Below are 26,112 nucleotides of genomic sequence, written 5' to 3'. Positions count from 1 at the left end.
CTTGTCATTTTAGGTATAAACCTGTTAGAGAGGATGAAGAAAGTAATAAAGATTGTGTTGGTGGTAAAAGAGGAAGAGCCCAAACAGCTCCAACGAAAACTTCCCCTAGAAATGCAAAAAAGCATGATGAGTTATGGCACGGTAAGATGGTAGATAAAGGGGAAAATGGATTGCCAACTGGGCAATCTTCCCATTTTCATTTCATGATTTTCAAAGAGTGATTTGGATTTAGTAGTAAAATCTTTGAATATAATTGAGAAATAAATGACGTTACAGTTTGATCACATTTAATCCTCAACTTTAATATCTAGAAAATGAAAAATTAAGTACCTACAAAATTAAATTGGGAAGGAAAATTGGGAAAAAACTTATTCCCAGTTCATATAACAGTTCAGGTTTTTATGAAGGTTGAAACAAATTTCATTGGTAGAACATGTTCACTAAACAAGAGACTGAAGGTAGTGATAATTGGCCAATTGGCCCCTAATTTTTTATTTGTCACCCATGACAGTAGTACAGTTACAGTAATTATAAAAAGTGATGCCAGGTAATGTAATGACCATCGAATATAACCGTCACTTTCTAATAGACTTATTTTCCTCTGTAATACTTCCTTCCTGTCTATAGTTTTCCTCTCTTCCCCCACCTCTTCCCTTTAAAAATACGATACTAACAATGCCTTAGAGTTAGACAATATTATTGTTCCATGGAGGACACCCCCCCACCGCTCCCTGCCGCCACCACAGTAATTTTCACACTGGTTTCCCTGGTCCACAGAAAAGGGCCCTGTAGCACTTTTTTTTCACAAAACTAAGTTTGTTCGATATAAAAGGCTCTTAGTTTTGAGATTGTTATGTTTTTGGTGTTAAACATGCTGTTTTCTATTATGAAATGATGGTGGTATGATTTTTTATTATTTTGCTTGCTGTAAGTAAATGGCAACTGTTTCAATCCCTCAGATTTATTTTTTTGATGCCTTTACTTAATGCAGTCTAGTAACAAAGGATTTGCAGACCCTTACTTGAAAACCCTCACAATCTGTTCAGTCCTAAGCCTTGCATTAAATAACCAAGTCTCTTTTACCAGGTTTTTAATTTTGAGGTATTCGTCTAGTTATAAACTGGATATGAAAGATCTGGGAAATTTCTATAACAGTGAACTTAAATTTAAACAGTTTGTTTTTATTCCTCCAGCCATTTTACTGTTTGCCATTGTTTCTGGTATAAAGGAGAAATGTGGAGGAGTCAGCTTTCCTCCATTATAATGTTTATTTGTGTATGGGAGGGGAAAGTGAAATTTTTATAAGCCAAGGCACTTTATATGTAAGATAAAATGGGAAGATTGTCAAACTTATCAATACCCTACTAATAGGATTCCAAGCGTTGACTATAACAACTTCTGTTACTCTTTTAGCGATGATAGGACCTTGGCTGCACTGGCTTAGCCTTTCTAACTTTGATCAAAACTTACTTTGGTCTTTTGTCCTTTAGATGGAGTGTGCCCATCAGTATCAAATCCTTTAGAAGTTTACCTCATTCCCACACCACCTGAAAATATAACATTTGAAGACCCGTCATTAGATGTGATCCTTCTTTTAAGAGTTTTACATGCTATCAGTCGATACTGGTATTACTTGTATGATGTGAGTAATGTTGCCTACTTATGAAGTTTTCATGGTCTGTGATTGATAAATTTCCTGTTGCACTAGAAATGGAAACAGTGATTCAGCTAAATGCAGGGCTCCTAGCCCAGTAAAGTACAATGTACTCATCAGTGGAAACTTCTCCCCCACTTTTTTTTCTCCTGGCCCACAGTCTTAGATTAATTCTCTTGGCAGATTTGTAAAATTCTCTCTAGGAATAAATTTATGAAATTAAGCTACAATATGAAACTTGAACATGGATTTATTATAGTTAAAATTCTTTAGGTACATGTAACCAGAAGTTTATATATCAAGTAAAAGTTGGGTGAAAGTTGCATGCTGCCTTTGATATTTATATAGCATAGAGAAGAGTAAAGGAATTGGCCCTGCATGAAACATTAGCTGCAACATCACTGAATGACTGAGCCAGCAGCAGTGGCTGGGCGGGGTGCGCAGCAGTGGCAAGGGTTATGTGTGAGGGCTTAACAGTGTATTGTGGGAATTGTTGTTTTAGTTGGGACACAGTAATGAGAGGCTGTGTGTTGTATGTTGGAAACCAGCACGTGAATTCAGGGTACTTTGCATGGACTTGGGGATAATGGAAGAGATTGTGAATATAATCCTAATATTTTACTACATGTAGACTTTTTTTTTTTTTAAACATTTTACAGAATGCAATGTGCAAGGAAATTATTCCAACTAGTGAATTTATTAACAGTAAGTTAACAGCAAAAGCAAATAGGCAACTTCAAGATCCTTTAGTAATCATGACAGGAAACATCCCAACATGGCTTACTGAGCTAGGAAAAACCTGGTAAGACAATCACTTCTGTAATGGTGGCCTTGGAAATGTTACTGGGTTGGTCTTGTATTTTGTTACAGAAACATTGTCTTTACTGGACCTAGTCAAATGTGTATTAATACTGTTGATCACAACTTGCTTAATTGTGTGGCTTTAGCATGTAAACAGACTAGGCAAGTTTGGGGGCTGGATCTTCTTGGTAGTATGTGTCTATGTATGAAATAGGAAAGTACACATAGCAGTTTGGCTGAGGATAGTCAAAATTATCTGCTGTCATAGAATTGGATTCCAAAGGTGTAGTTGCTTGATTGTCTGAGCCTGCTTGGGTCAGGGACTCTAGAACTGCAGTGATAAATGTAAGCCACTGGCCATATACATTTAAATCGGCAGTCCCCAACTCTTTTTGGCACCAGGGACCAGTTTCATGGAAGACAGTTTTTTCCACAGACATGGACTGGGAGATAGGGCTGGTTTCAGGATGATTCAAGTGCCTCATGAAGGTGGTGGTCATATTTTAAAAATGAGCTTTCATTAGTTATGTTATACTTCCTTCAGGTAGATTAAAGATGATCTATCGACTTAAGTGTAGGATTTTAAAAATTAAATATCAGATTCTGCATTGAAAGGCTACTTAATGCACTATTACTCGATCACTTAGAAATTTCATATAAGAAGTATGAAAATTCTTAAAAATTAATTGACCTGGCTGGACGTGGTGGCTCACATCTATAATCCCAGCACTTTGGGAGGCCAAGACAAGTGGATCACCTGAGGTCAGGAGTTCAAGACCAGCCTGGCCAACATGGTGAAACCCCGTCTCTACTAAAAATACAAAAATTAGCCAGTTGTGGTGTCAGGAGCCTGTAATCCCAGCTACTTGGGAGGCTGAGGCAGGAGAATTGCAAGAGCCCGGGAGGCGGAGGTTGCAGTGAGCCTAGATCACACCACTGCACTCCAGCCTGGGCGACAGGAGCAAGACTCCATCTCAAAATAAATAAATAAATTGACCTAAACAATTTTTACTGATTTTATTTACAATTTTCTATATCATATCAAAAGTTGTTTCTAATATAAGTTTGGATTTTTTTTTAGTAGTTTCTGATTCTCATCCAGATAATAAACTTACATTGCATCTTTTTACAGCCCATTTTTCTTTCCTTTTGATACCCGGCAAATGCTTTTTTATGTAACTGCATTTGATCGGGACCGAGCAATGCAAAGATTACTTGATACCAACCCAGAAATCAACCAGTCTGATTCTCAAGATAGCAGAGTTGCACCTAGATTGGATAGAAAAAAAGTAAGTTTCTCCCCAAAATCTTTAAATAATCTGAGCTTTTCAAAATAATGGGAAAACTAGAAATGTAGTGTATCTAAATATGCATGTTGGTCTTGGAGGCCTTGGTCATATTCAGCTAGCCCTATTTTCCTTTCAGTCTCTTGGAACTGGGCTGTGATTCTTCCTTATCCTTCATTAAGAGTGTCTCTCCTCCCCACCCCCCAGTTTCTGAAATAATTTCTACAATTCTCTTTTCTCTTTTAGTTGCCGTAACTCTTAGACCAAGAAAGAATCTTGTCTTCTCTCACTGAAACTTTTTTCATTCTAAATTAGGAGTTCAAACTATCACCTGCCTTTAAAAATTGATCCCTTATGTAATAGTTGGAATTAATCAGATCCATTTCATTCCCTTAACAAGTCACTCCAATTAGAAGAGCCTGAAACAAAATCCTTTATATGTTTTGAGTCTCTTATACCAGTTAGCTCCAGTGTTGCTAACTTAATCTGTGTTTCTAATCTTGGCTCCACATTTGTGGCTCTGAACCACGGGGCCCCGAGCCATTTCCAGTGGAGACCGATTCTACAGTTCTCACCAGCACTGTTTTTACTTAGGTCTTTTCTGTTCATTTACCTGTTTTTTTCCCCTAGGGATTTAAGTTTCTTTTCCTAAAGCCTTTATCTCCAAAAGTTTCATAAGAGACATTAGTAATAAAATAAAGGAGTTAGATGGATGGCAGGGAGTGAAGTGTATACTGAAAAGCAAAACAAAACATAAAGCAAACATTGTAGTTAAAAAAATCTTCTTGGGCCCGGTGTGGTGGCTCCTGCCTGTAATCCCAGCACTTTGGGAGGCCAAGTGGGCGGATCATGAGGTCAGGAGATCGAGACCTTCCTGGCCAACATGGTGAAACCCCATCTCTACTAAAAATACAACAACAAAAAAAAATTAGCTGGGCGTGGTGGCGCATGCCTGTAATCCTAGCTACTTGGGAGGCTGAGGCAAGAGAATTACTTAAACCAGGGAGTTGGAGGTTGCAGTGAGCTGAGATTGCGCCACTGCATTCCAGCCTGGCAACAGAGCGAGACGCCGCCTAAAAAAAAAAAAGTCATCCTATTCGTATCTTTATTAGGATTCCATAAGCACTGATATTGGCATAAATTAGAAATCTAGCAGGACCTTTTAAAATCTCATTTGCAGGTGTTTGTAGTAGTGCTTGTAGGATCTTGGCAGATCAGAGCCAGTAGGTTTCCAGCTCACCTGTTTGACCTGTCACCTCCATATCTATTTCTCTATCTAAATATAAATGTACCCAGGGAAATTTCATGAAACTGCAGCCCTGAGAATTGCACTGATATTTGGCAAAGACGATTTTTTTCTTCCCCAACTTGAATTTTCTGAACTTGCCATGGCCACAAGATAAATTAGTAATTACTCTTGCATCTGATTTCCTTAATGTGTGCCAGGGTGCTGTTGATGTTTGTAGCAATACAGCTACCTCTTAACCTTTTCTGAGTTACCTGTTTAAGGAAATAAGTGTTAACAATTGAGTTGATCTTGTTCTTTTGCATTTCAAGAAATGCCACCTGTTTATTAAAGTGTAATATGGGTAGAGCATAGTTTCCTGACAGTTGTACTTTCTTTGTAGCGTACTGTGAACCGAGAGGAGCTGCTGAAACAGGCGGAGTCTGTGATGCAGGACCTCGGCAGCTCACGGGCCATGTTAGAAATCCAGTATGAAAATGAGGTGAGCTTGGAGTCTGGTGATGGTTATTTAGCTTGACTTGTGCTCTTAATTAAATGTTATTTGAGTTTCTTGGTACTATGAAATTCTGAAAGACAGTTGGGAGACTTTGCTCTCTTTTCTCTTGAATGATTTGTTCTAAGTTCTCCATTTTTCAAAGGTTCAACTAAATAATAAAAGGCAGTTTTTTTCCTGGTGTAAGAACACATTTGTGTTGTTAGTCTTTAAGTTGATAAATTGAAAGGATATTTTAAACAGCTGATAACTTTCAAAATGTTTGAATTGCCTTTTTTAAAAAATCAGGCTTACTGAGATATAAATAATAACTGCATACTTCAAAAATGTAGTTTTGTAGTTTTAAGGGTTGACAGATGCAATTTGTTACCACTTTCACGTCAAGATAAAGAATACTCTGATCACCACAAAAAGTGCCCCCATTTCACTTTGCAAAATCAGTCATTCTATCCCCTACCCCATCCTCAGCCCTTGATAAACATTGATGTGTTTTCTGTCCCTGTAATTTTGTCTTTTTTACAGTATCATAAATGGAATCATGCAGTATGTAGCCTTTGTCATTCTTCTTTCACTTAGCATAATGCTTTTGAGATTCATCCATGTTGCATGTGTCAATTTGTTTCCTATTATGGAGTAGTTCCATTATATGAACTATATATTGAGTATTCCATTATATGGGTGCACCAAAGTATGTTTAACAATCACCAGTTGATTCACATTTGGGTTGTTTCCAGTTTTTGACTATTTTGAGTAACATTGCTATGAACATTTGTATTCATTTCCTTGTGGGGGCACATGTTTTTACTTCTTTGGGTAAATGCCTCAGAACTAAATTGCTAAGTCATTTGGTAAGATAGAGATATGTTTTTATTTTGTTAGAGATACAAAACTTTTCCAAAGTGGCTGTCACATTTTACATTCCCACCAGTAACGTATATATGCGAGTTCAATTGCTTCTCATACTCACAACACTTGGTATTGTTTTAGTTATTCTAGTGGATGTATAGCGGCATATTATGGTGGTTTTAATTTTTATTTCCCTCATGATTGATAATGTGACCTTTTCATTGCTTATCGGTCATTCATGTATTTTCTTTGGAGAAGTATTCAAGAATTTTGGCCATTATTTTCTTCCAGTTTGTGGCTTATCTTTTCATTTATTTATAAAATGTCTTTGGAAGAGCAGAAATTTTCAGTTTTGATGAAATCCAGTTTATCTTTTTTTTTTTTCTTGTTTGTGCTTTTTGCATCCTAAGAAATCTTTCTCTAAACCATGGTCTCAGATTTTTCTTATATTTGTTTTTCTAGAAGTTTTATAGTTTTGGCTTTTCATCTGTGATTCATTTTAAGTTAATTTATATATATATATATATTAATTACAGTTTGAAGTTCTTTCAGACATAGGCTATTCAGATTTTTTTGCACTATTTGCTGAAAAGACCGTTCTTTTTCCTATTTAATTACCTTGACCCCTTTGTGGGAAACTGGTTGATTGTGATGTCTGGATCTCTTTCTAGATTTTTTTTCTGTTATTATTATTCTATACTGTGTTGATCACCATAGCTTTATAGTAAGTCATAATCAGGTAGTATAAGTCCTCCTTTTTTTTTTTTTTTTTTTTCTTTTCTCTCTCTTTTTTTTTTTTTGAGACGGAGTTTTGCTCTTGTTGCCCAGGCTGGAGTGCAATGGCACAATCTCAGCTCACTGCAACCTCTGCCTCCTGGGTTCAAGTGATTCTCCTGCCTCAGCCTCCAGAGTAGCTGGGATTACAGGCATGCGCCACCACGCCCAGCTAATTTTGTATTTTTAGTAGAGACAGGGTTTCTGCATGTTGGTCAGGCTGGTCTCGAACTCCTGACCTCAGGTGATCCACCCACCTCAGCCCCCCAAAGTGCTGGGATTACAGGCATGAGCCACCGTGCCTGGCCTTCTTTTTTTTTTTTTTTTAAAGATGGTTTGGTTATTTTCAACTTTTATTTCATGTGAATTTTACAATCAGCCTGCCAGTGTCTACAAAAAGTTTGACAGGATTTTGATTCGGATTTCTTTCAATTTAGATCAGTTTGGAGAGAATTGACATGTTTACAGCATTGTGTCTTCTGATCCATGAATGTGGTGTCCACTTATCTGAATCTTTAATTTTTCATTATTTACATCTAGAGGTCTTTCTTGCACATATTTTGTTTCGCTCCAAATGTTTTGTGGTTTTTTGATGAAGCTGAAAATGATACTGTTCTTTCGTTTTCAGTTGTTTGTTGGTTTCTAGAAATACAGTTCGTTTTTGTATCATAACCTTGTTTTCTGTGACCTTCATAAACTTAAAACTTGTTAATAAATCACTTACGATTATTGTAGACCCATGGCTTGGGAAAACTCTCTGTGAAGGACCAGATAGTAAATATTTCAGGTTTTGTGGGTCACATGGTCTCCATCACAACTACTCACTTCTACCTTTGTAGTGTGAAAGTGGCAATAGACACTGAATGAGCATGGCTGTGTTCCAGTTAACCTTTATAGTCACAGAAATGTAAAGTTCATGTGATTTTCACATGTTGTGAAATACTATTCAAATTATTTTTAATCGCTTAAAATTAATACAAGTTATTCCTAGCTTGCAGAAAGTACAAAAACAGACCCTGGGGCTGGAGCTGTAGTTTGGCCCGCCAGTTGTATAGCTTGCTGCCTTATGTCATAGACATTTATATCATCCGTGAATAAAATAAAACTTCTCTTCTAGTCTTTGTCTTTTCTTTCTTTTCAGATACTTTTAAACAAGCAAAGTCTCTTGGGATGCTTCCCCCCTCTTCTTTCACCTAATTTTTTTTGTTTTAAGACAAAACTTAGAGTTTTGGGGCTTCCCTGAACCTCTTAACGGAGGTTCTGCCCCTCAGCTTTCTTATCTGTAAAATGTAGGTGGTAATAGTATAACCTCAAAGTTGTGACTGAGTTCATGAACTGAGTACATGAACTGGCTCATGGTAAGTATCATAGATTTAGCAGTTTAGTGTGTGATACTACCTGTGCCTATTTAAGTAATTTTAATCATGACTTTGATTTTTCATTCATTTTATTAAGCATTTTCTCCTTCTTGATGACTTTTAAAAAGCTAAGAGTATTCAGTCACCAAAGGTAAAATTATAAGTTGTTGTGTACTGGAAAGTATACTGCATGCTAGGGTTCCAGGTTGTGGCAGAGTCTCTGCACTCAAAAGATTACAGTGTAGTTAGGGAGACACAGGACAAAGGTACCAAAGAGTGTGGCAAGGTAGTGGTACAGGTGCCAACTGAATGACACATTCAGACAAGGAGTGCTGTCCTCAAGATGTCTTGAGTTAGACCTTAGTGAAAGAGAACAGGAAGATTGAGGAACCATTTTCTAGTAGGAGATGGGGCCTGAGCAAAGGGTCAGGCTTGGTGGTGAGTGGCAGAAGTTAGTACTGTTGTAGAAGTGTTGGGAGAAGGGGGATAGAAAGGAGGAGGCCAGATGGAGTGGAGGCCCTGGACTGCTGGCATAAGAGATACGGATTTTTTTGAATCTAGCTTGATCATGGCTGTTGCTCAGAGGATGCGATTCTTATATGTTGGTGCATCCAAATTTGTTACTCATAAGACTGCAGGACCTTTGCTCTAACCATTTGGTATGTTTTTAGTCTCTTTAAACGTACATTCCACTTTCTTCAGCATATTTTTCTCTTGCCAGGAAATATCTTTCCTCTCTCATCCCTCATGGTTCTGTTAAAATTGCATCTTGCATGAAACCTAAACAAGCTCAAAATGGCTTCACACAGGTTGTTCTAAGGAGCAGGATTGGATTGCTAATGTAAGGTCAAGATTTTATGCCCTTCCTTCATGGGTCTTACCTGTTGACCTCGGAAAAGATTCCAGGAGCTGCTTCACTGGGGAAGGGGAAAGTACCTCCACCCCTACCTCACAAGCACTGACTTTGTGAGATGCATAGGGCTTCAGGTTATGATTCAAATTCAGCTGTAATGTCAGCTGGTGGCCTTTAGGAAGAATTTCTAACTAGCTCTAGAAGAATCCCAGTGAAAATGTCAGGTCACAGTGTGGGCTCCTATTTGAATTGGGATGATTGGTAAGCCAGGGAAGGATTATACCAGTCTTTGGGCTCACAAGCCACCCAAACCCCCAGGATTAGGGTTACAAATGACCCAGTGACCCAGTATCCTTTTGGGAAGGTGGAAGATCAGGAGCAGGGAATGTGGAGCCTGGCCTGCCCACTTACTGGCTATGTGATTTTGGGCAAGTTAACATAAACTCATCAGTGTCCTCTCAGCCCTTTACATAATTAGTGCAGCTGCCTCCTCATGTTGTTAGAATGATAAAATGAGCTGCAATGTGTGAAACACTCAGAACATTGTCACATAATAAGTGCCAGTATGTGTTAGTTTTGAGAGAAAAAGATTCCATTTTAAGTCAAGTTGTCAAACTTTTGTTTTTCTGTTTCTGGGGTTTTATGCTTTCCTTTCCTTTAAAAAGAAAAATGAAGCTCAACCAAGTACCTACGCTTTCAGTGGTGTAGTTGGGTAGAATGATAATCCCTGAAGAGATCAGGTTACTCTGTGGGGGTGCTGGCCACCCCCAGGTTGTATCAGCAAAGCAAACATGACCTGGGCCTTCCACCTTCTGCAGAGGCTCACAGAGGAAGTGCTTTTAGTGATTTAATATTTTAAGACTCCTTTTAGAAACAACAGCATTGGATGAAGGAAATAGACTAATTTGATCTGTGACTTCTGTTGAACCTGGGATAATGTTATGCCAAAAGGAGAATTGACTAGCACCATCTAGTGGATACCATGTGTTACTGCAGGTTTTTCTTTGCTTCTCCTTTGTTCCTCAGTCCTCTAGTGCTTGGGATTCAGTGCAGAACAGAATATACAAAGTACTCCCACCCCCATGATGGAGCTTATCTTTTAGTTTGGGGAGGCCAATACATACACACACATTCATGTACACATATATGTTAGGCCATGTGGAAGAAAAGTAAAACAAAATAAGAGGATGAAGCATTATGGGGATGCGTAGGGCAGTCTGAGCACATTTGAGTGGAGGCAAGTCATTGCGTCTGGGGGAAGAGTATCTCTAGCACAAGAACAGAGAAGCAGTGTTCCTAGCCTGTTGGAGGATGAGTGTGGCTCGAGCATAGAGAGCAAGGGCAGAGTAGTAGGAGTCAGAGAGACTGAGCAGGGTGGGCAGAGGGGTCATGTAGGCCGTGGTAAGAACTGGAGCTGTGCTTTGAATGAGATGGAAAACCTTTGGAAAGTAGCAAAGGGATGCCGCGAACTTGTGTTTACGCTTGTGATTACGCTTGCTCCTGTGAGAATGGGATACAAGATGTCGGGAATGCTAGTGCAGAGACCATCTAGGAGGCTTTAGCAGTGGACCAGATGACAGAGAATGGCAGCTGGGTAAAGTTGGTAATTAGTTTAGAATGCATTTTGAAGGCAGCGCTTATTGTATTTACTGATGGATTGGATTGTGCGAGTTTAAAGAATGGCCAAGGACGGCTCTAAGGATTTGGTGGGATTATTCATTTTGGGTTTAATGGTGATACCATTTACTGGTGTGGAATTATAATAGGATTGGGGTTAATCAGGAAAGCACCACTAGGCCCAAGCAGATCTCTGTTTTGAGAGAGTTAAACGTTTAGTGGACTACCTCTAAACTTTTAAGCTAGTGTGGGTAATTTTTAAGAGTAACTGTAATAATGCTAAAATAGTACCCTTTGTTTACAAGTAATCTATAAATGTTGCCTTCTTGACAGGGTTACAGTTAGATTTAGAGTATAACCTGTGATATGAACTTGTCACTACCTGCATATCTTTGTTTATGGTCTGATCTGGCGGGACCTTGACAGATCGTGAAGGAAGGAGCAAGCTATGAACACTGCTTCAGGCATGTCCACATCAGGTGTCTCATGGAGGAGTAGTTTCACTTTAGGCTGCACAGTCATCTTCAGAACTTGTTTAATAATACCAGTGCCCAGGCTCTAAGCTGTACCTGCCAGATCAGAATCTTCAGGACGTGGCACCCCTATATGTGCATGTTGATAAAGCTCTGGGGATTCCAGTGCACCCTGGGAGTTGAGAAGCATTGGTGTCCTGTATGAGGCCGTTAGTCCTTTCTGTGCTGGTGTGGAATCAGACCTTCCATTATTTGTATTTTATTCGACATATCTCTATTAAATGGCTACTGTGTGTCAGGTACTATCAGAGATAACAGGATGACCAAAATAGTTATCATCCTGTGAAATATGCAAGCATATACTGAAATTGTGGTAAAGTAATGTAGTAAGTATTTAAGTAGCTGAAAAATAAGCCCCAAGAAAAAAGGAACAGACTGTTGGGAGCAGATGCTGGGGGGAGCCTTCCCCTTGAGAGGGTGACATTTGAGCTGGTTTTGGGGTAACAGTTCACTAAAGAGAAAAAGGGGAAAGACGTCCATATGCAGACAATGCCATATTGTTCCTGAAGGAAAGATATGTAGCCACAGTGGCACTTCTGTGAGTACAACCGGAAATTGTTCAACTGACATGTTGGGGCCTTAGCGGGTAGGAAATAATAAAGAGTTGCTAGTTTTTGTTTCAGGTGACCAGAACTGAAAGAATAAATCCAGCCAGGACATTTTGGAAAATAATCTCTAATGCATCCTGGTAAACAGTTGCTGTTAGTGTGCACATTTCCAAGAGGTTGGCAGTAAAAAAACACAATTCTTAAAATTTGAAATCGTTCTACTTGTGTTCTTCTGTAGGTTGGTACAGGTCTTGGGCCTACACTGGAGTTTTATGCGCTTGTATCTCAGGAACTACAGAGAGCTGACTTGGGTCTTTGGAGAGGTGAAGAAGTAACTCTTAGCAATCCAAAAGGTAATGCCTATCTGTAAGTTAGTTGGTTTGTGTTACTCAGATCAGGTAATGGACTCTGACAGTTTATTAGACATATTTAATTTCTAATGGACAGCTGTACTTGCTTTCTTTTAGCCTCTGTTTTCTCATTTATCAAATAGGGAAGGCCTGTCCAGTTCTAGAGGACTTCATTCAGTGATCTGCACTCCAATTTTGAGAATGCTTCATTTCTTAAATGTTCTTAGTTACCAGGTTTTGTTTTGTTTTTGGAAACATCATCTGAAGTTTGCTGAATTGCTTGTTTTTCAGGGAGCCAAGAAGGGACCAAGTATATTCAAAACCTCCAGGGCCTGTTTGCGCTTCCCTTTGGTAGGACAGCAAAGCCAGCTCATATCGCAAAGGTTAAGATGAAGTTTCGCTTCTTAGGAAAATTAATGGCCAAGGCTATCATGGATTTCAGATTGGTAAGTTTAGGATGGTTTGCTTTTTGCAGTTTTGGTGTAGAATGTTCTGTGCGAGTACCTCAGTCCCCTGTAGTTTACTGCTATAGTTTAGATCAATGCTTCTCAAACTTCAATACACATATGAATTACTTGGGGATTTTGTTTAAAATGCCAGTTCTGATTCAGTAGGGCAGGGGTAAGACTGTCCTACTGTCCAAGATTCTAAATTTTCCTGTCAGCTCCCAGGGCATGCCCGATTGCCAGGTTGTGGACCCCTCCTTGGATAGCAAGGGTTCAGATAATCAGGCAAGTTAAGGTGGTATTAATTATTTATTTTTTAAAGTCTGACATTACCTTTTTAATTCAGTAGGAAAGTTTGTGCATGTAACTAAACTTCATTAAATTTACATTAGAGTGCTGTTGTGAAAATAACCCAAGTGATCAGTATTCATAGAGGTTGGAATGTTTCTGGACATTTCTTCATTTCTTTTTCTCTTGAACTTCTGGCCTCAAGCAGTCCTCTCACATTGGCCTCCCACAGCACTGGAATTACAGGCATGAGCCACCGTGCTCTTCTCATGTTTTCGGAGGCACTTTATCAGTATGTTTAAGACATTTTCACCTGTGGCCAAATTGACAAGTTTACAATTTCACTTTAACTGAAGAGTGGGCAGTTTATCAGTTATTTTAGAAGTTCCATTTCGTTTTCTATTTTAAATATAGTAAGTTTTTTCCCTTAACATTTTTTGCACCGGGATATTCAGTAATACAGACTACAGTGGAAATGCATTTAGAGCCCCAAATCAAGAGAATCAATTTTGTGTAGTGGGAGAAATAGTTCCTAACTACAGAATTTTCTTTCTTGGGGATTACTTGACCTATTAATATTTAAATGATCTCCTGAAGTGCCTTAGATGGAGGTAATGCTGGAAGTTCAGTGTGATAGTGAAAATATTATGCATATTCCATTTCAGGTGGACCTTCCCCTTGGCTTACCCTTTTATAAATGGATGCTACGGCAAGAAACTTCACTGACATCACACGATTTGTTTGACATCGACCCAGTTGTAGCCAGATCAGTTTATCACCTAGAAGACATTGTCAGACAGAAGAAAAGACTTGAACAAGATAAATCCCAGGTAGGCTTAGAAGAAACAGTCCAGTAGATCAAGTCTTTATTTTAGAAAAATGAGGCTTTTGTTAAATAGTTTGTATTTGACTCAGTTGTTATATTAATGTTTTATTTTAGAAGATTTTAATTCTTTTATTGTACTAACTAAGACATATGATTTCACAGTGGGTCACATGACCTATACTCACAGCAGGCTATAAACATCTTGATTAGCAAATACAATTCTAAATCAAACCATAAATAAGGACTCCTTTCAATTAAATTTTAGATGGACGTATTATGTATCTGGGCAGACATTATATCATCTTTTAGCATTTGAGTCAGTAAAACTATTCTCAGAACAGATTTATTTTCAAAAAAGGTAGCTTAATTTAGGAACAGTCTTGTTTCTAGAGATCTCAGGAAGATATTTTTTAAAGGTCACCGTGAGTGCCAACAACTATTCCTTGGTAATACATTTTGAGGTTTCTCTGTGACATCTCATAGATAACCTTGAACTTCATATCATTACTGTATAATTTTAATGTATATAATTAACAATAGATAAATTATTTAACTCAATCTGAGATTAATAATGGTTCTGTATCTGCTATTAGAAGAAAACAAGATTCTATTTTTTTGTGGCACAGACCCAAAAAGCTTGTTTGGGCTGGTAACATGGACCAATATTAAATCAACTCTCATTTTATAAATTAAGTAAGAATAGCAAGTTAAGATTCTGTAGTGAGGGAGAGTGTCACCTCTCCTGATGAGTTGGAGAGGATCTTATGGTAGAGGGATAGGATTTTACAGTGTCTTTTTGTTAGAAGATTTGTAAGATTCACTTTATCTCCCATACTAATTTGTAATTATTTGGTGCTGTTTGAAAAAGTAAGTCTGTTAAGAGAAATTGGTATTCAAAGAGGCTAAGTCCACCTTTTCTGTACAGAATTTGTCATTTTAGAATTTTTAGAACCATTTTGATTTTCCCTTCACAACTTGGTAAGTTTTAAACTATTACAGTGTTGTTTAGGATTATCTCTTAGGTAAATAATGGCAAAACAAAAAAAGGAGAAACAAAAAAGCAAGTAAAACAGGAGGCTCTGTTTTAGATAGCATATATATGTTAATTTATTTAATCCCAACAACTACCATATGAGATTGGGGTATTGTTGTTACCTCTATTTTACTGGTAAGCAAACCAGGGCAGACAGATTGAGCAACCTGCCTAAGGTCACACACCTAGAGAACACAGAGTAGGAACTCAAACCCAGGCTGTCTGCATGCTTCCACACCATGCAAGCTCTGTGATATATGCTTGTCTCAAATGCAGTATGCCGCCACAGTTCTCTTGTCAGTAGTTTTTTTGTTTGTTTGTTTTTTTGAGATTTGTTCTATCCTTTATTATTCCTGATGCTGTCAGTTTAAAAATATAAAATGAGTGGCACAGAATCCACACTCCAGAAATTGACTTATTATAATAACCAACTGTGAACAAGAGCATGAGAAATGGTGACATTCTGAAAAACCACATCCTGTTTCTTTAATAAAGTATATATATACAGATGGGGCAAGTTGTCCTGGCTCAGATTCTACTTGGTAGCTTAAATTCTCTAAAGAAATATGGAAAATGTGCTAGAATTTACAATGTCCTAGAGATGTTTAAAGGGAATTTACGTTCGTTTCTCGACTTAATATATAAAATCTAGAGAAACTAATGTAAATTCCTTTTAAACATCTCTAGGACATTGTAAATTCTAGATTCCTATCTAATAACAACACTTTGTAATGCACATCTTTAGAAATAAGATATTTCCTTGGTAGCTATGAGAGAAGACTTTCCAGTGGTGTAATAGTAATCACCTTGATCTGTGACAGGGAGTCACAGAGGATAGTTTTGAGAGCTTACCAGTGGGGGGAACATGAAAACGGAGAACTTTCTTTTGTTTTTTTTAAATCTTTGTGCTGAAGAATACTTCAAATGTAAAATAAAATGCCTCCCTTTGGAGGTCTTCAAATGACACCTAAAATGGAGAGAGGCTTAAAAGTGGGTTTTTGCAGAGAAGTAAAAATGGACATAATTCTGTGACCATTTACTTTCAATAATCTGCCACCTCATTGATATTCTGAATTATTTAGAATCCTAAACAGCATTTAGTTTGCTCTTTAAAAAATGACTAATTAATTAATCAGAACGTTCTAACTGTTTCTAGTTTAAATGACTAATTTTCTGTACCTTAATTGTTACCCTATAGGAATTTCATACACGGAGGCATTTCCAGTTTGGAAAGCCATTTGTCTTCTTTCTCCTAACTTCTTGTCTTCATTTTTAGATGGAATTTGCCTTTTTGCATGTTGGTTTTTGATCCTTAAGTTTAAAAAAATTTACATAGGCCTTTCATAATCTTAGACATTTTTTAAAAAGTGAGTAATGAAGACTTCTTAACGTTTGTCTTATAAAGTATTGCTTGCCTTTTCTTAGGGATTTCTTGGAACTTTTTTTTTTTTTTTTAGATCACAGTGTTGCTGCATAGATACAAACTTGTTATGCATCAGAGGCCTGAAGTAGTTGAATGAAGTCTCTCCAGGCTTCATTCTGTAGACTTGAGCTCTTTGCAGGGGTAGAAAGTTAATCACTATCACTAGATAGTACGTTTTTTATATTTACGATTTCCCAACTGTATTATTAGTATTTGCTGTCTACTTATACAGTATTGGATTCAAGATTAGCCTAGAATTTATGAAAAGTTTGTCTAGTTCTAGGGTCCACATTCTTAAAATTAACTAATATGCAACCTATTATGCACTTACTGTGAAATTTGATTTGCATATGCTTAAACTGAGCAGCAGCATCTCATAATGAAGAAGCACTTCAGCTCTCTTTTCTTATGCTTACTTCCTTTGTGATCTCAGTGACTCTTTCATATGTAGGTTATGACCAGGAAAAAAATAAAGAGGCTAAGGGTTGAACCCATCAGCTTTATTAGGATAGCTTATATTTTATTAGGATATCTTTTATTTTTTTAAACAACCGTACGTTAATTTTGCTTGACACCATTTCTCCCCCATTTGTGTTTTTTAGACCAAAGAGAGTCTACAGTATGCATTAGAAACCTTGACTATGAATGGCTGCTCAGTTGAAGATCTAGGACTGGATTTCACTCTGCCAGGGTTTCCCAATATCGAACTGAAGAAAGGAGGGAAGGATATACCAGTCACTATCCACAATTTAGAGGAGTATCTAAGAGTATGTAACTGCATCTTTGGGGGGTAGGCCAGTTGTGAAGACGGAGGACTTTGCCTGATTGTACCTTGCTTCTGGCTGCACACGCTATGGCTTGAGACCTTCCACATCCCCAGGACCACTGCATGAAGGCTGCTTTACAAGGCGCTAGCTTCTCTTTGCTCTTGAGTGCACATATCAGATATTTCCTGTCTTATATAACCTTGAATTATTTCTCCTCAGGCTTGAATGCTATCTAATTACACCACGTTTTCTTAGTTTAAAAAACAAGTGAAAAGAGACATTATTTGTGTTCTCACTAAATTGCATTTTTGCATTTCCATCAAGGCAGCTAGCTTGACAGAATTTACTCCAGGCACCGTGCAATGCACACTTTTAAGTTTGGTGACACCTTTCAAATTACTAACTTATGGGCGAGGTGCAGTGGCTCACGCCTGTAATCCTTCCAGCACTTTGTGAGGCAGAAGCAGGAGGATTACTTGAGGCCAGGAGTTCAAGACCAGCCTGGGCAACAAAGTAGGGGCCTTGTCTCTACAAAAAAATGCAAAAATTAGCTGGGTGTGGTGTCATGAGCCTGTAGTCCCAGCCACTTGGGAGGCTGGGGTGGGAGGGCGCTTGAGCCCTAGAGTTCAAAGTTACAGTGAGTCAAGGTTGCACCACTGCACTCGATCCTGGGCGACAGAGCAAGATCGTTTCTCTTAAAAATACATACATATATATATATTAGGCTGGGCACAGTGGCTCATGCCCGTAATCCCAGCACTTTGGTTGGCCGTGGTGGGCAGATCACAAGATCAGGAGTTCAAGACCAGCCTGGCCAACATAGTGAAACCCCATCTCTACTAAAAATACAAAAATTAGCCAGGTGTGATGGCACACACCTGTAGTCCCAGTTACTGAGGAGGCTGAGGCAGGAGAACCGCTTGAACCAGGGAGGTGGAGGTTCCAGTGAGCCGATACCGTGCCCCTGCACTCCAGCTTGGGCAACAGAATGAGACTTCGTTTCAAAAAAAAAAAAAGCATGTATATATTAATTTGTGATGCTTGACTATATTTGCTAAGTTCAGGAAAAGTAATTTTATATTGAACACAAATTGTCTTTTAAATTACCATTATATAGATCCTTATTACCAATGTTTGAAAAATTTGTTTTGGTTTATTCCTGACATTGGGTGGAAGGGGCATTGGATTTAGGTCAGAATGGCTATCTATCCCTTGAACTGACCTTTCCACTAACTTGCTTTGTGACTTTAGATGGAGCCTCTGAAGAACTTCATCACCATTTTCTTCATCAGCTTTAAAAGAGAGAGAGAGAGAGAGAATATAGGTTAAATAATAACTGGCTAGGCGTGCTGGCTCACGCTTGTAATCCCAACACTTTTGGAGGCCAAGGCGGGTGGATCACGAGGTCAGGAGTTCAAGACCAGCCTGACAAACATCGTGAAACCCCGTCTCTACTAAAAATACAAAAATTAGCCAGGCGTGGTGGTGCACGCCTGTAGTCCCAGCTACTCGGGAGGCTGAGGCAAGAGAATTGCTTGAACCCGGGAGGCGGAGGTTGCAGTGAGTCAGGATCATGCCACTGCACTCCAGCCTAGGCGACAGAGCAAGACTCTGTCTCAAAAATAATAATAATAACCAGAGTCCCCTGTTATTTAACAGTACTGTGATTCATAAGTAATTCCTTTTAGTATTCAGTAGGACTGTCTTCTTATCCTGTTTCTTCTACTGACTTTGTGAAAGCTATTCTTCCATCTTACTAGCAAATAATGAGTTAACATTTAGATTAAGGTTATCTCAAAATAATTTATACTAATGCTTATAATTTTCTATCAAGAAAATCCTAATGTTTTCATTTTTATCTGAAAATGTTTCTCTACCCATTGGGCTACCCAAAGTCAGTGATGACTAGATAATGTTGGACCAATAAGAGTTGCTTTTTCTTACCCTTCAATTGCATGTGACTTCATTTCCAGGCTTTGCCTACTTTTAGTAGGAAGCACACACTGCAGACAGGTTGGGTTCTAAGAACTTCTCAGGATTTAGAACTAAACATTTTACATTAAAAATTAAAAACCCTTAATAGTGGCTAATTGTGATTCTTCAAACATTACCTTTAATTCTCAATAACATTTTATCCTCTTGGGAAATTCTCATTTGATTCCCATCTAGTGAGGTAATATAACTGTATGGCATGGGTTTCACATAAATGGATTTTTAAAACACACTAAATGTAAATGCACATGGCATTTTTTTTTTTTACATTTTGTTATTGGTAGGGGCCCCACATTAGATGTTGACCTGATGTTTTACTCATGTAGTTTTCTAGCAGATGATTTTAAAGACTTAATAACTTGTTTGTTCTTTATAAAGTGATCCAGAAGGGTGTTTCACTGTACTTTGCCACATATTAAATAGTAAAGAGATTTGAAATCTTGTCACAGTTTTTTGAAAACTTTCTTTTTGCAGCTGGTTATATTCTGGGCACTAAATGAAGGCGTTTCTAGGCAATTTGATTCGTTCAGAGATGGATTTGAATCAGTCTTCCCACTCAGTCATCTTCAGTACTTCTACCCGGAGGAAGTGAGTAGCTTATATCTAAAAGAAATGGTCATACCTATAATTTTAGTGGAGTGTTTCTGTGCTGCCTAGTCAAAGACCGTATTGTTGCACAAAAACAAAAAAATGGGTGTTAGATAGCAGGGGATGGATGTTTGGGAAAGACAAGGAAATTGCCTGAGCAAGGAAGAATGTTAAATAGGTGTCCCCTCTTAGATTGGGGGAGCGGGTTCCACGTGTGACAGTAAGCATAGCATCTTTGTCAGCCAAGACCCTCAATGCCATTCAGTGGAGAATGGGGACTTGTGCTATGTGTGGCATGTTCTACATCTTTCTGTACTGCTGTGGAAGTAAAGAGAGACATGGAGGGGGCTTGACTTTATTCCTTAACTAAACTTCGTTTCGATGAGACATTGTTTCACAATCAAAGTTAGTCCTTGAAGTTTTAAGAAAGTATTATAAATTATCTAATTGCCAAATACAGAGAATACTTCTGAGAATGGAAGAAATGGATTTATGTGCTTGGTTTTCTCTAGCCGCCTGTATTAGTCTGTTTTCATGCTGCTGATAAAGACATAACCGAGACTGGGCAATTTACAAAAGAAAGAGGTTTATTAGACTTAGAGTTCCACGTGGCTGGGGAGGCCTCACAATCATGGTGGAAGGTGAAAGGCACATCTCACATGGCAGCAGACAAGACGAGAGCTTGTGCGGGGAAACTCCCCTTTTTAAAACCATCAGATCTCGTGAGACATATTCACTATTATGAGAATAGCCTGGGAAAGACCTGCCCCCATGATTCAGTTACCTCCCACCGGGTCATTCCCACAGCAGGTGGGAATTGTGGGAGTTACAGTTCAAGATGAGATTTGGGGTAGGGGCACAGCCAAACCATATTACCGTCTTTAATTTCAAGTGCCAAATCTCAAAAGAACTACTCACTGGTAGTGAGATACAGAAAGCCTCTAGAATGTGTCCAGTTTCCCTCAGTTTTGAAACCTTTTTATTTATTGTTTGAATACTAGTTTTAGAGTGTATGTTCACTACTGATTAAATCTGTAAATTTTTGATTAACTTAACATCTTAATCTCAGTTATATTTGTGTCTACTTCGATTTACTACTTTTTTTAAGCATGTAGTGTGCCTGATACTTGTAGGCACTACTTGTCACCTGGAATAGAATCATGTCCTCACCACTTGCTGTATAACCTTATCCAAGTTACTGTATCTGATAGGACTGTTTCATCTGTAAAATTGGAATAACCCCTATCACAGAGTAATGGAAATTAAATAGGCTGGGCACAGTGACTTAGCCTATAATCCCAGCACTTTGGGAGATGGAGGTGGGAAGATCACTTGAGCTCGGAAATTTAAGATTAGGCTGGGCAACATAGTGAGACCTTGTCTAAAATAAAAAAAATAATTAGCTGGGCGTGGTGGTATGCACCTGTAGTCTCAGCTACTTGGAAGGCTGAGGTTGGAGGATCACTTGAGCCCAGGAGATCATGACGGGAGTGAGCTGTGATTAGGCCACTACACTCCAGCCTGGGCAACAGAGCAAAGCTTTGTCTTTAAATATATAGGACCAGACAGTGAGCATTATATAATAGATATTAAATTTCATTGGCCTCAAATTGGATTTTCTCAAAGTATGCAGTCTTCTACAAATCAGCAGTTAACCAGAGAAAGGCATGGTTTTAATTTGAAACTGATGATAGATTTTCTAAGGACATGAAAGCATTTATTGCTTTCTAATATTCATTCTGTAATATCTGGGTTGGTCCCCATACAACCAACCATGTAGCGTAGACATGCCTCTCTACAAAGTGTAAAGACCTACTCATTTGCTGTGTCCTAGTTCAGCTTGCTTCTCCTACTTCTTTCTGCAGCTCAATGTTCTCTCCCTTGGCATCTGTTACTGTATACCTTTGTGTTTCTGAAAGCCAGGATTTATAAAATCTCCCTGACTAGAAGCAGATTATCCATTTAAAGCACCTAAAGTAACGAGAAGAAAGGAAAACTGAAATCAAGGGTCATCAGGTGTTTTTGATTTGAGAGGAAGGGTTTCTCAGGAACCAAGTCCCTGCAGATGGGCAGGGTACTTAATAGCGTACAGCTAAAAAGGAAATGGAATCTCTAAATTTTTTTTTTTTTTTTTTTTGGAAAGAGGTCCCAAGCAGAAGGTTTTAGTACTGAGACTGATACTCTTTTATGGTACACGTAGACCTTTATTTTCACTCATGTAAGCAAATGTTTCCTTAGTAATTCTTTTTACCCTTATTTAAACTCACAGCTGGATCAGCTCCTTTGTGGCAGTAAAGCAGACACTTGGGATGCAAAGACACTGATGGAATGCTGTAGGCCTGATCACGGTTATACTCATGACAGGTAAGTACTGGGGTCTGCCAGTTTTTCTGTTGATTCTGAAGAATGTGGAGAGGGGTGTGTGTGTACACACACATGCGCACATGTGTAAACAACAAAAGTTGGAGTGGTTCATTTTAAAATGTGTCTACCTGTTAATGGATGCTTACTTCTGTTTTGGCCTTATTTCTCTGAAGATGGGAAATTAAGACCCAAGGGTTTCTTTCTCAAGTACTTCTGTGAAAATACTAGGGGTTGGGGAAGACAGATTTAATCTTGTTCCCCATTATTACATATAGTAAAGCAGAAATATCTGTACAGTACCAGATCAAGTCTTACTTATTACAACTGTAATCATTCCATTTGAATTCTAGTCATAACAGAAACGAATTTGATTTAAGTACATTGTAATGGAAAATGTATGTGTAATTTAAAAGTGCTAATCTAATTTTTATGTCATGTGATGCGATGCAGTGTGATTAAAACTCTATTTTAACCTGATGAAATAATTTTGGTATATTTATTTCTGTTATAGTCGGGCTGTGAAGTTTTTGTTTGAGATTCTCAGTAGTTTTGATAATGAGCAGCAGAGGTTATTTCTCCAGTTTGTGACTGGTAGCCCAAGATTGCCTGTTGGAGGTGGGTACGATGTTGATGTTTAGCATTTATTCTACCTATGGGTGGGTTTGTGAGTGTGAAACTTCAGTACCATCAGCAGGAGATTCTTTATCTCACTTGCAGTGCCTCTTAGTTATTCCAGTATCATTATAGTACATTGAGACCACTAGCAGGGAAATCCACGGGGATTGTCTTAAACATATTGAAGTAGGATTACTAATGCACATGTAATGCTGGTTAGATAAAATTCCAGGCCATTTGTACATTCTAAACTCTTAGTTGACTTAGATGAGAATGGATTCTAAAATCTGGTTTTTCAGATGGAATCCTAATGTAAGTTAAATTGGTATTCTGTTGTTTTTGTTTTGTTTTTTGAGACAGGATCTCACTCTTGTCACCCAGGCTGAAGTGCAGTGGCGTGATCTTGGCTCACTGCAACCTCTGCCTCCTGGGCTCAGGCGAGATCCTCCTGCTTCAGCCTCCTGTGTAGCTGGGACTACAGGCACAACACAGCACCATGTCTGGCTAATTTTTGTATTTTTGTAGAGATAGGGTTTCTCCATGTTGCCCAGGCTGGTCTGAAACTCTCAAGCGACTGGCTCACCTCGGCCTCCCAGAGTGCTGGGATTACGGGCGTGAACCACTGTGGGTATTCCATTTTAAAAATCAGAAGACATAAAGAACTGTTGCCTCCATGTTATACAGCGAGTTTTTAAATGATAAATTAAAGCAGGTTCCTTGCACTTAATGTATATTGAATGTGCAATTGCCAAGCAAGAAAGAATATCTTGTGTGTAATATTGTACGGCAAAGCAGTGGAATGTTTTCTGATAGCTGATGTTTTTTAAAAACTTAAGTTCCTTGTCTTTCTTTTTCTCTTAATCAGGATTCCGGAGTTTGAATCCACCTTTGACAATTGTCCGAAAGACGTTTGAATCAACAGAAAACCCAGATGACTTCTTGCCCTCTGTAATGACTTGTGTGAACTATCTTAAGTTGCCGGACTATTCAAGCATTGAGATAATGCGTGAAAAACTGTTGATAGCAGCAAGAGAAGGGCAGCAGTCGTTCCATCTTTCCTGATCACAGCAAGAAATGCAGTGTCTGCCTGTTACAGCAAAAGAAACAAATCATGATTTCTTTTCTAATGTTATCACCTGAGTCAAGGAAACATGTTACGCCTTCTTGTTGTAGGAAAAACGGCTTGCAGATTATAAAGAGACATTTGGTTGATATTCATTAATGGCCCCATGGACTTAAAGTGATCAGGCCCTAAAACGTTGTTGTGATGAGGTTTCTTTAGCAAGTTCTTGTTTAAATTATCATTTATTTGATGAGTGAAGTTTTTAACATGCTTTGCTGTGTGAAATTTAAAAAAGGGATGTTTTTCCAGGCTGGAACAATAAATGTGGCTGTGCAGTTTAATTCTGGGCTGTGTGTATCCATCTAGCTAAGTCTGCAGTTTTGTTTCCTCCCAAGACAACTCTTGTACATAAGTACAGAAATTTAAGCTCACATGTATTTGACAAATATAGTTTAGTAGACTAGCTCTATGTGCTTTTCACTTTCCTCTGATTTTCTCTCCCTGATTCATTATTATCTGTGCAGCTCACAGGTTTTTTTTGTATACAACTCACAGTTCTCAAATTTTCGTTACCCACGGGCTTCTGTTGTCCCATGTTCTCTCCAGTTAAGATCTAATTTAAAATTCATTGGATTGAAATTTATTGAATATAATTCAGCTTTTGTAACTAGGTAGACTTTTCTTATAGTTTAGTTTTAATATAGTTTAGGGTATTACTGGCTTTTTCCCAGGTGACACACTAAGGACTGTTTACATGGCAATTCCAGCAGCAACAGCCTCTGGAATGAGACAAGGAAAGCTCATTTGTTTCTTTTATGAAGGTTAAGAAGTCTACAGCTTGGGCTGGCCGGTATTTATTATTCTGTGGCCAGAGCATTTTAAATTAATGTAAATTTTTTAAACAAAATAAGCAGTTTTCCTTCCCTGTTGGAGTAAAAAAAATTTTTTCCCTTTGTTGTTTTACATTTTTGTTCATAGTCTTCTTTATTCCACGCTCCTCTTCCCCTTCTCCCAGTGCTGACTTGGGACAAAACAGTTCAGCCTTTGTCTCGACCTGTAAGCAATGCTGTCCAGTCATTTTATGTGCTGATTTCTCAAATCTGCAATAATCCATCAGGTTAATGTTTTTACCTGAAAATAAAGAAAGTTTGCTTCACCTTTTTGTTTATAGTTTTGTGCTGTATGCATAACTTTCAATTGTATAGATGTATTTCAATGCAAGGAAATCCACATATCTCCATGATTCGGGTCATGGCTGATTTTGCTATTCAAACAATTTATAACAGCAACTTGAAGAAACTAAAATGTGAAGAGAAAATGGGAGGAGATTCCTTCCTAAGGTCCAAAACTAGGCCTGTGGCATAAATTTGAAGGAATTTTCCATAATTCATCTTCTTGAAAATAAGAGATGAGCTAGTTTTTTTTTTTAATTGAACTTTGAGAAATCAATTTTCTTTGACTGTTCTGTAAGTCTTAATTAATTGACACAAAAGCCCTTTTCCCTATCCCACCACCCAAAAGAAACTCAGTGGCTTGTTTGACATAGATTGCTGTGTCAATTTACACTTAAATGGCCTTATATGGAAATGTCCCCTCCTGAGAGTTCACTTGGGCAGTGACCCCATTAAGTGGAAGGGAACTGTCAGAGGAGTTGGGGGCAGAGAATTCTCTCCCTGTCTCTGCAGAGACGGACAAGTGAATGGCTTTTCCCTGAAATCCAAGAAGGGAATTGTGTTTCTGCAGTTTCACCACTAACAGCACAGTTGCTGAGCAGCTTCATCAAGTGAAGTTAAAGACTGAAACAATTTGTTTTCAACTGTTCTGATATCTTCCTGCAAATTAAGCACAAGGATTTTTGTGTGAACATAGCATTTTGTTCCTGATTTTTAAAGGGTTCTGTTAAAATTTAGACATGTATAAACAAAATAATGTTTCATCTGTACTTGACATTTTATCCATGTTGCAGCCCTGGCAAATTTGGCCTCATTGATTCCAGCATCTAATAAGTATATATGATGATTTTGACTCAAACGCTAAAGTCTTGAGTGTTTCAAAGTCAGTCGTTATCTGTTTAAAAGCCTCAGCCTTTAGCTTATTCCTCCTTCAATACACGGGACCTTTGGTTAATTTGGGGCAGGAAAACTCTTAAAGTAATCTCTCTTGGCAGAGGCCTTATTGCACCAGAGGGAAAAAGTATATACTTCATTTGCTGTTACTCCAGTTATGCCTTAAATTCATTTGCTTGGTAATCCTATCAACAAGCACTAACTTCTTAGTATACTTCAAACACTTAGTTGGGTAGCAACTGAGATTTTGTTGTCCTTTAGTTTTTGCTGAGATGGAGTCAG

General features: G+C 38.2%; 1 protein-coding gene across 50 annotated transcripts in view; it reads left to right on the top strand.

The window, feature by feature from the left end:
• The window catches only part of TRIP12 (thyroid hormone receptor interactor 12), a 158,943-nt gene extending 134,838 nt beyond the window's left edge, over positions 1–24,105 (top strand). For all 50 annotated transcript variants that reach the window (XM_054679470.2, XM_054679476.2, XM_054679472.2 and 47 more), the window contains 13 exons: positions 14–141; positions 1,491–1,642; positions 2,314–2,456; positions 3,588–3,744; positions 5,370–5,468; positions 12,248–12,362; positions 12,651–12,805; positions 13,759–13,923; positions 16,978–17,142; positions 19,609–19,722; positions 21,992–22,086; positions 22,598–22,701; positions 23,567–24,105. In XM_054679470.2, the coding sequence (XP_054535445.1) occupies positions 14–141; positions 1,491–1,642; positions 2,314–2,456; positions 3,588–3,744; positions 5,370–5,468; positions 12,248–12,362; positions 12,651–12,805; positions 13,759–13,923; positions 16,978–17,142; positions 19,609–19,722; positions 21,992–22,086; positions 22,598–22,701; positions 23,567–23,763 (1,789 nt within the window). In that variant the 3' untranslated portion in view covers positions 23,764–24,105. The remainder of the gene's footprint in view (positions 1–13; positions 142–1,490; positions 1,643–2,313; positions 2,457–3,587; positions 3,745–5,369; positions 5,469–12,247; positions 12,363–12,650; positions 12,806–13,758; positions 13,924–16,977; positions 17,143–19,608; positions 19,723–21,991; positions 22,087–22,597; positions 22,702–23,566) is intronic.
• Positions 24,106–26,112: the final 2,007 nt, after the last annotated feature.

The sequence above is a fragment of the Pan troglodytes genome, chromosome 13, assembly GCF_028858775.2.
Source record: "Pan troglodytes isolate AG18354 chromosome 13, NHGRI_mPanTro3-v2.0_pri, whole genome shotgun sequence".
Classification (NCBI taxonomy): domain Eukaryota; kingdom Metazoa; phylum Chordata; class Mammalia; order Primates; family Hominidae; genus Pan; species Pan troglodytes.
This window is presented reverse-complemented; position numbering and strand designations above follow the sequence as displayed.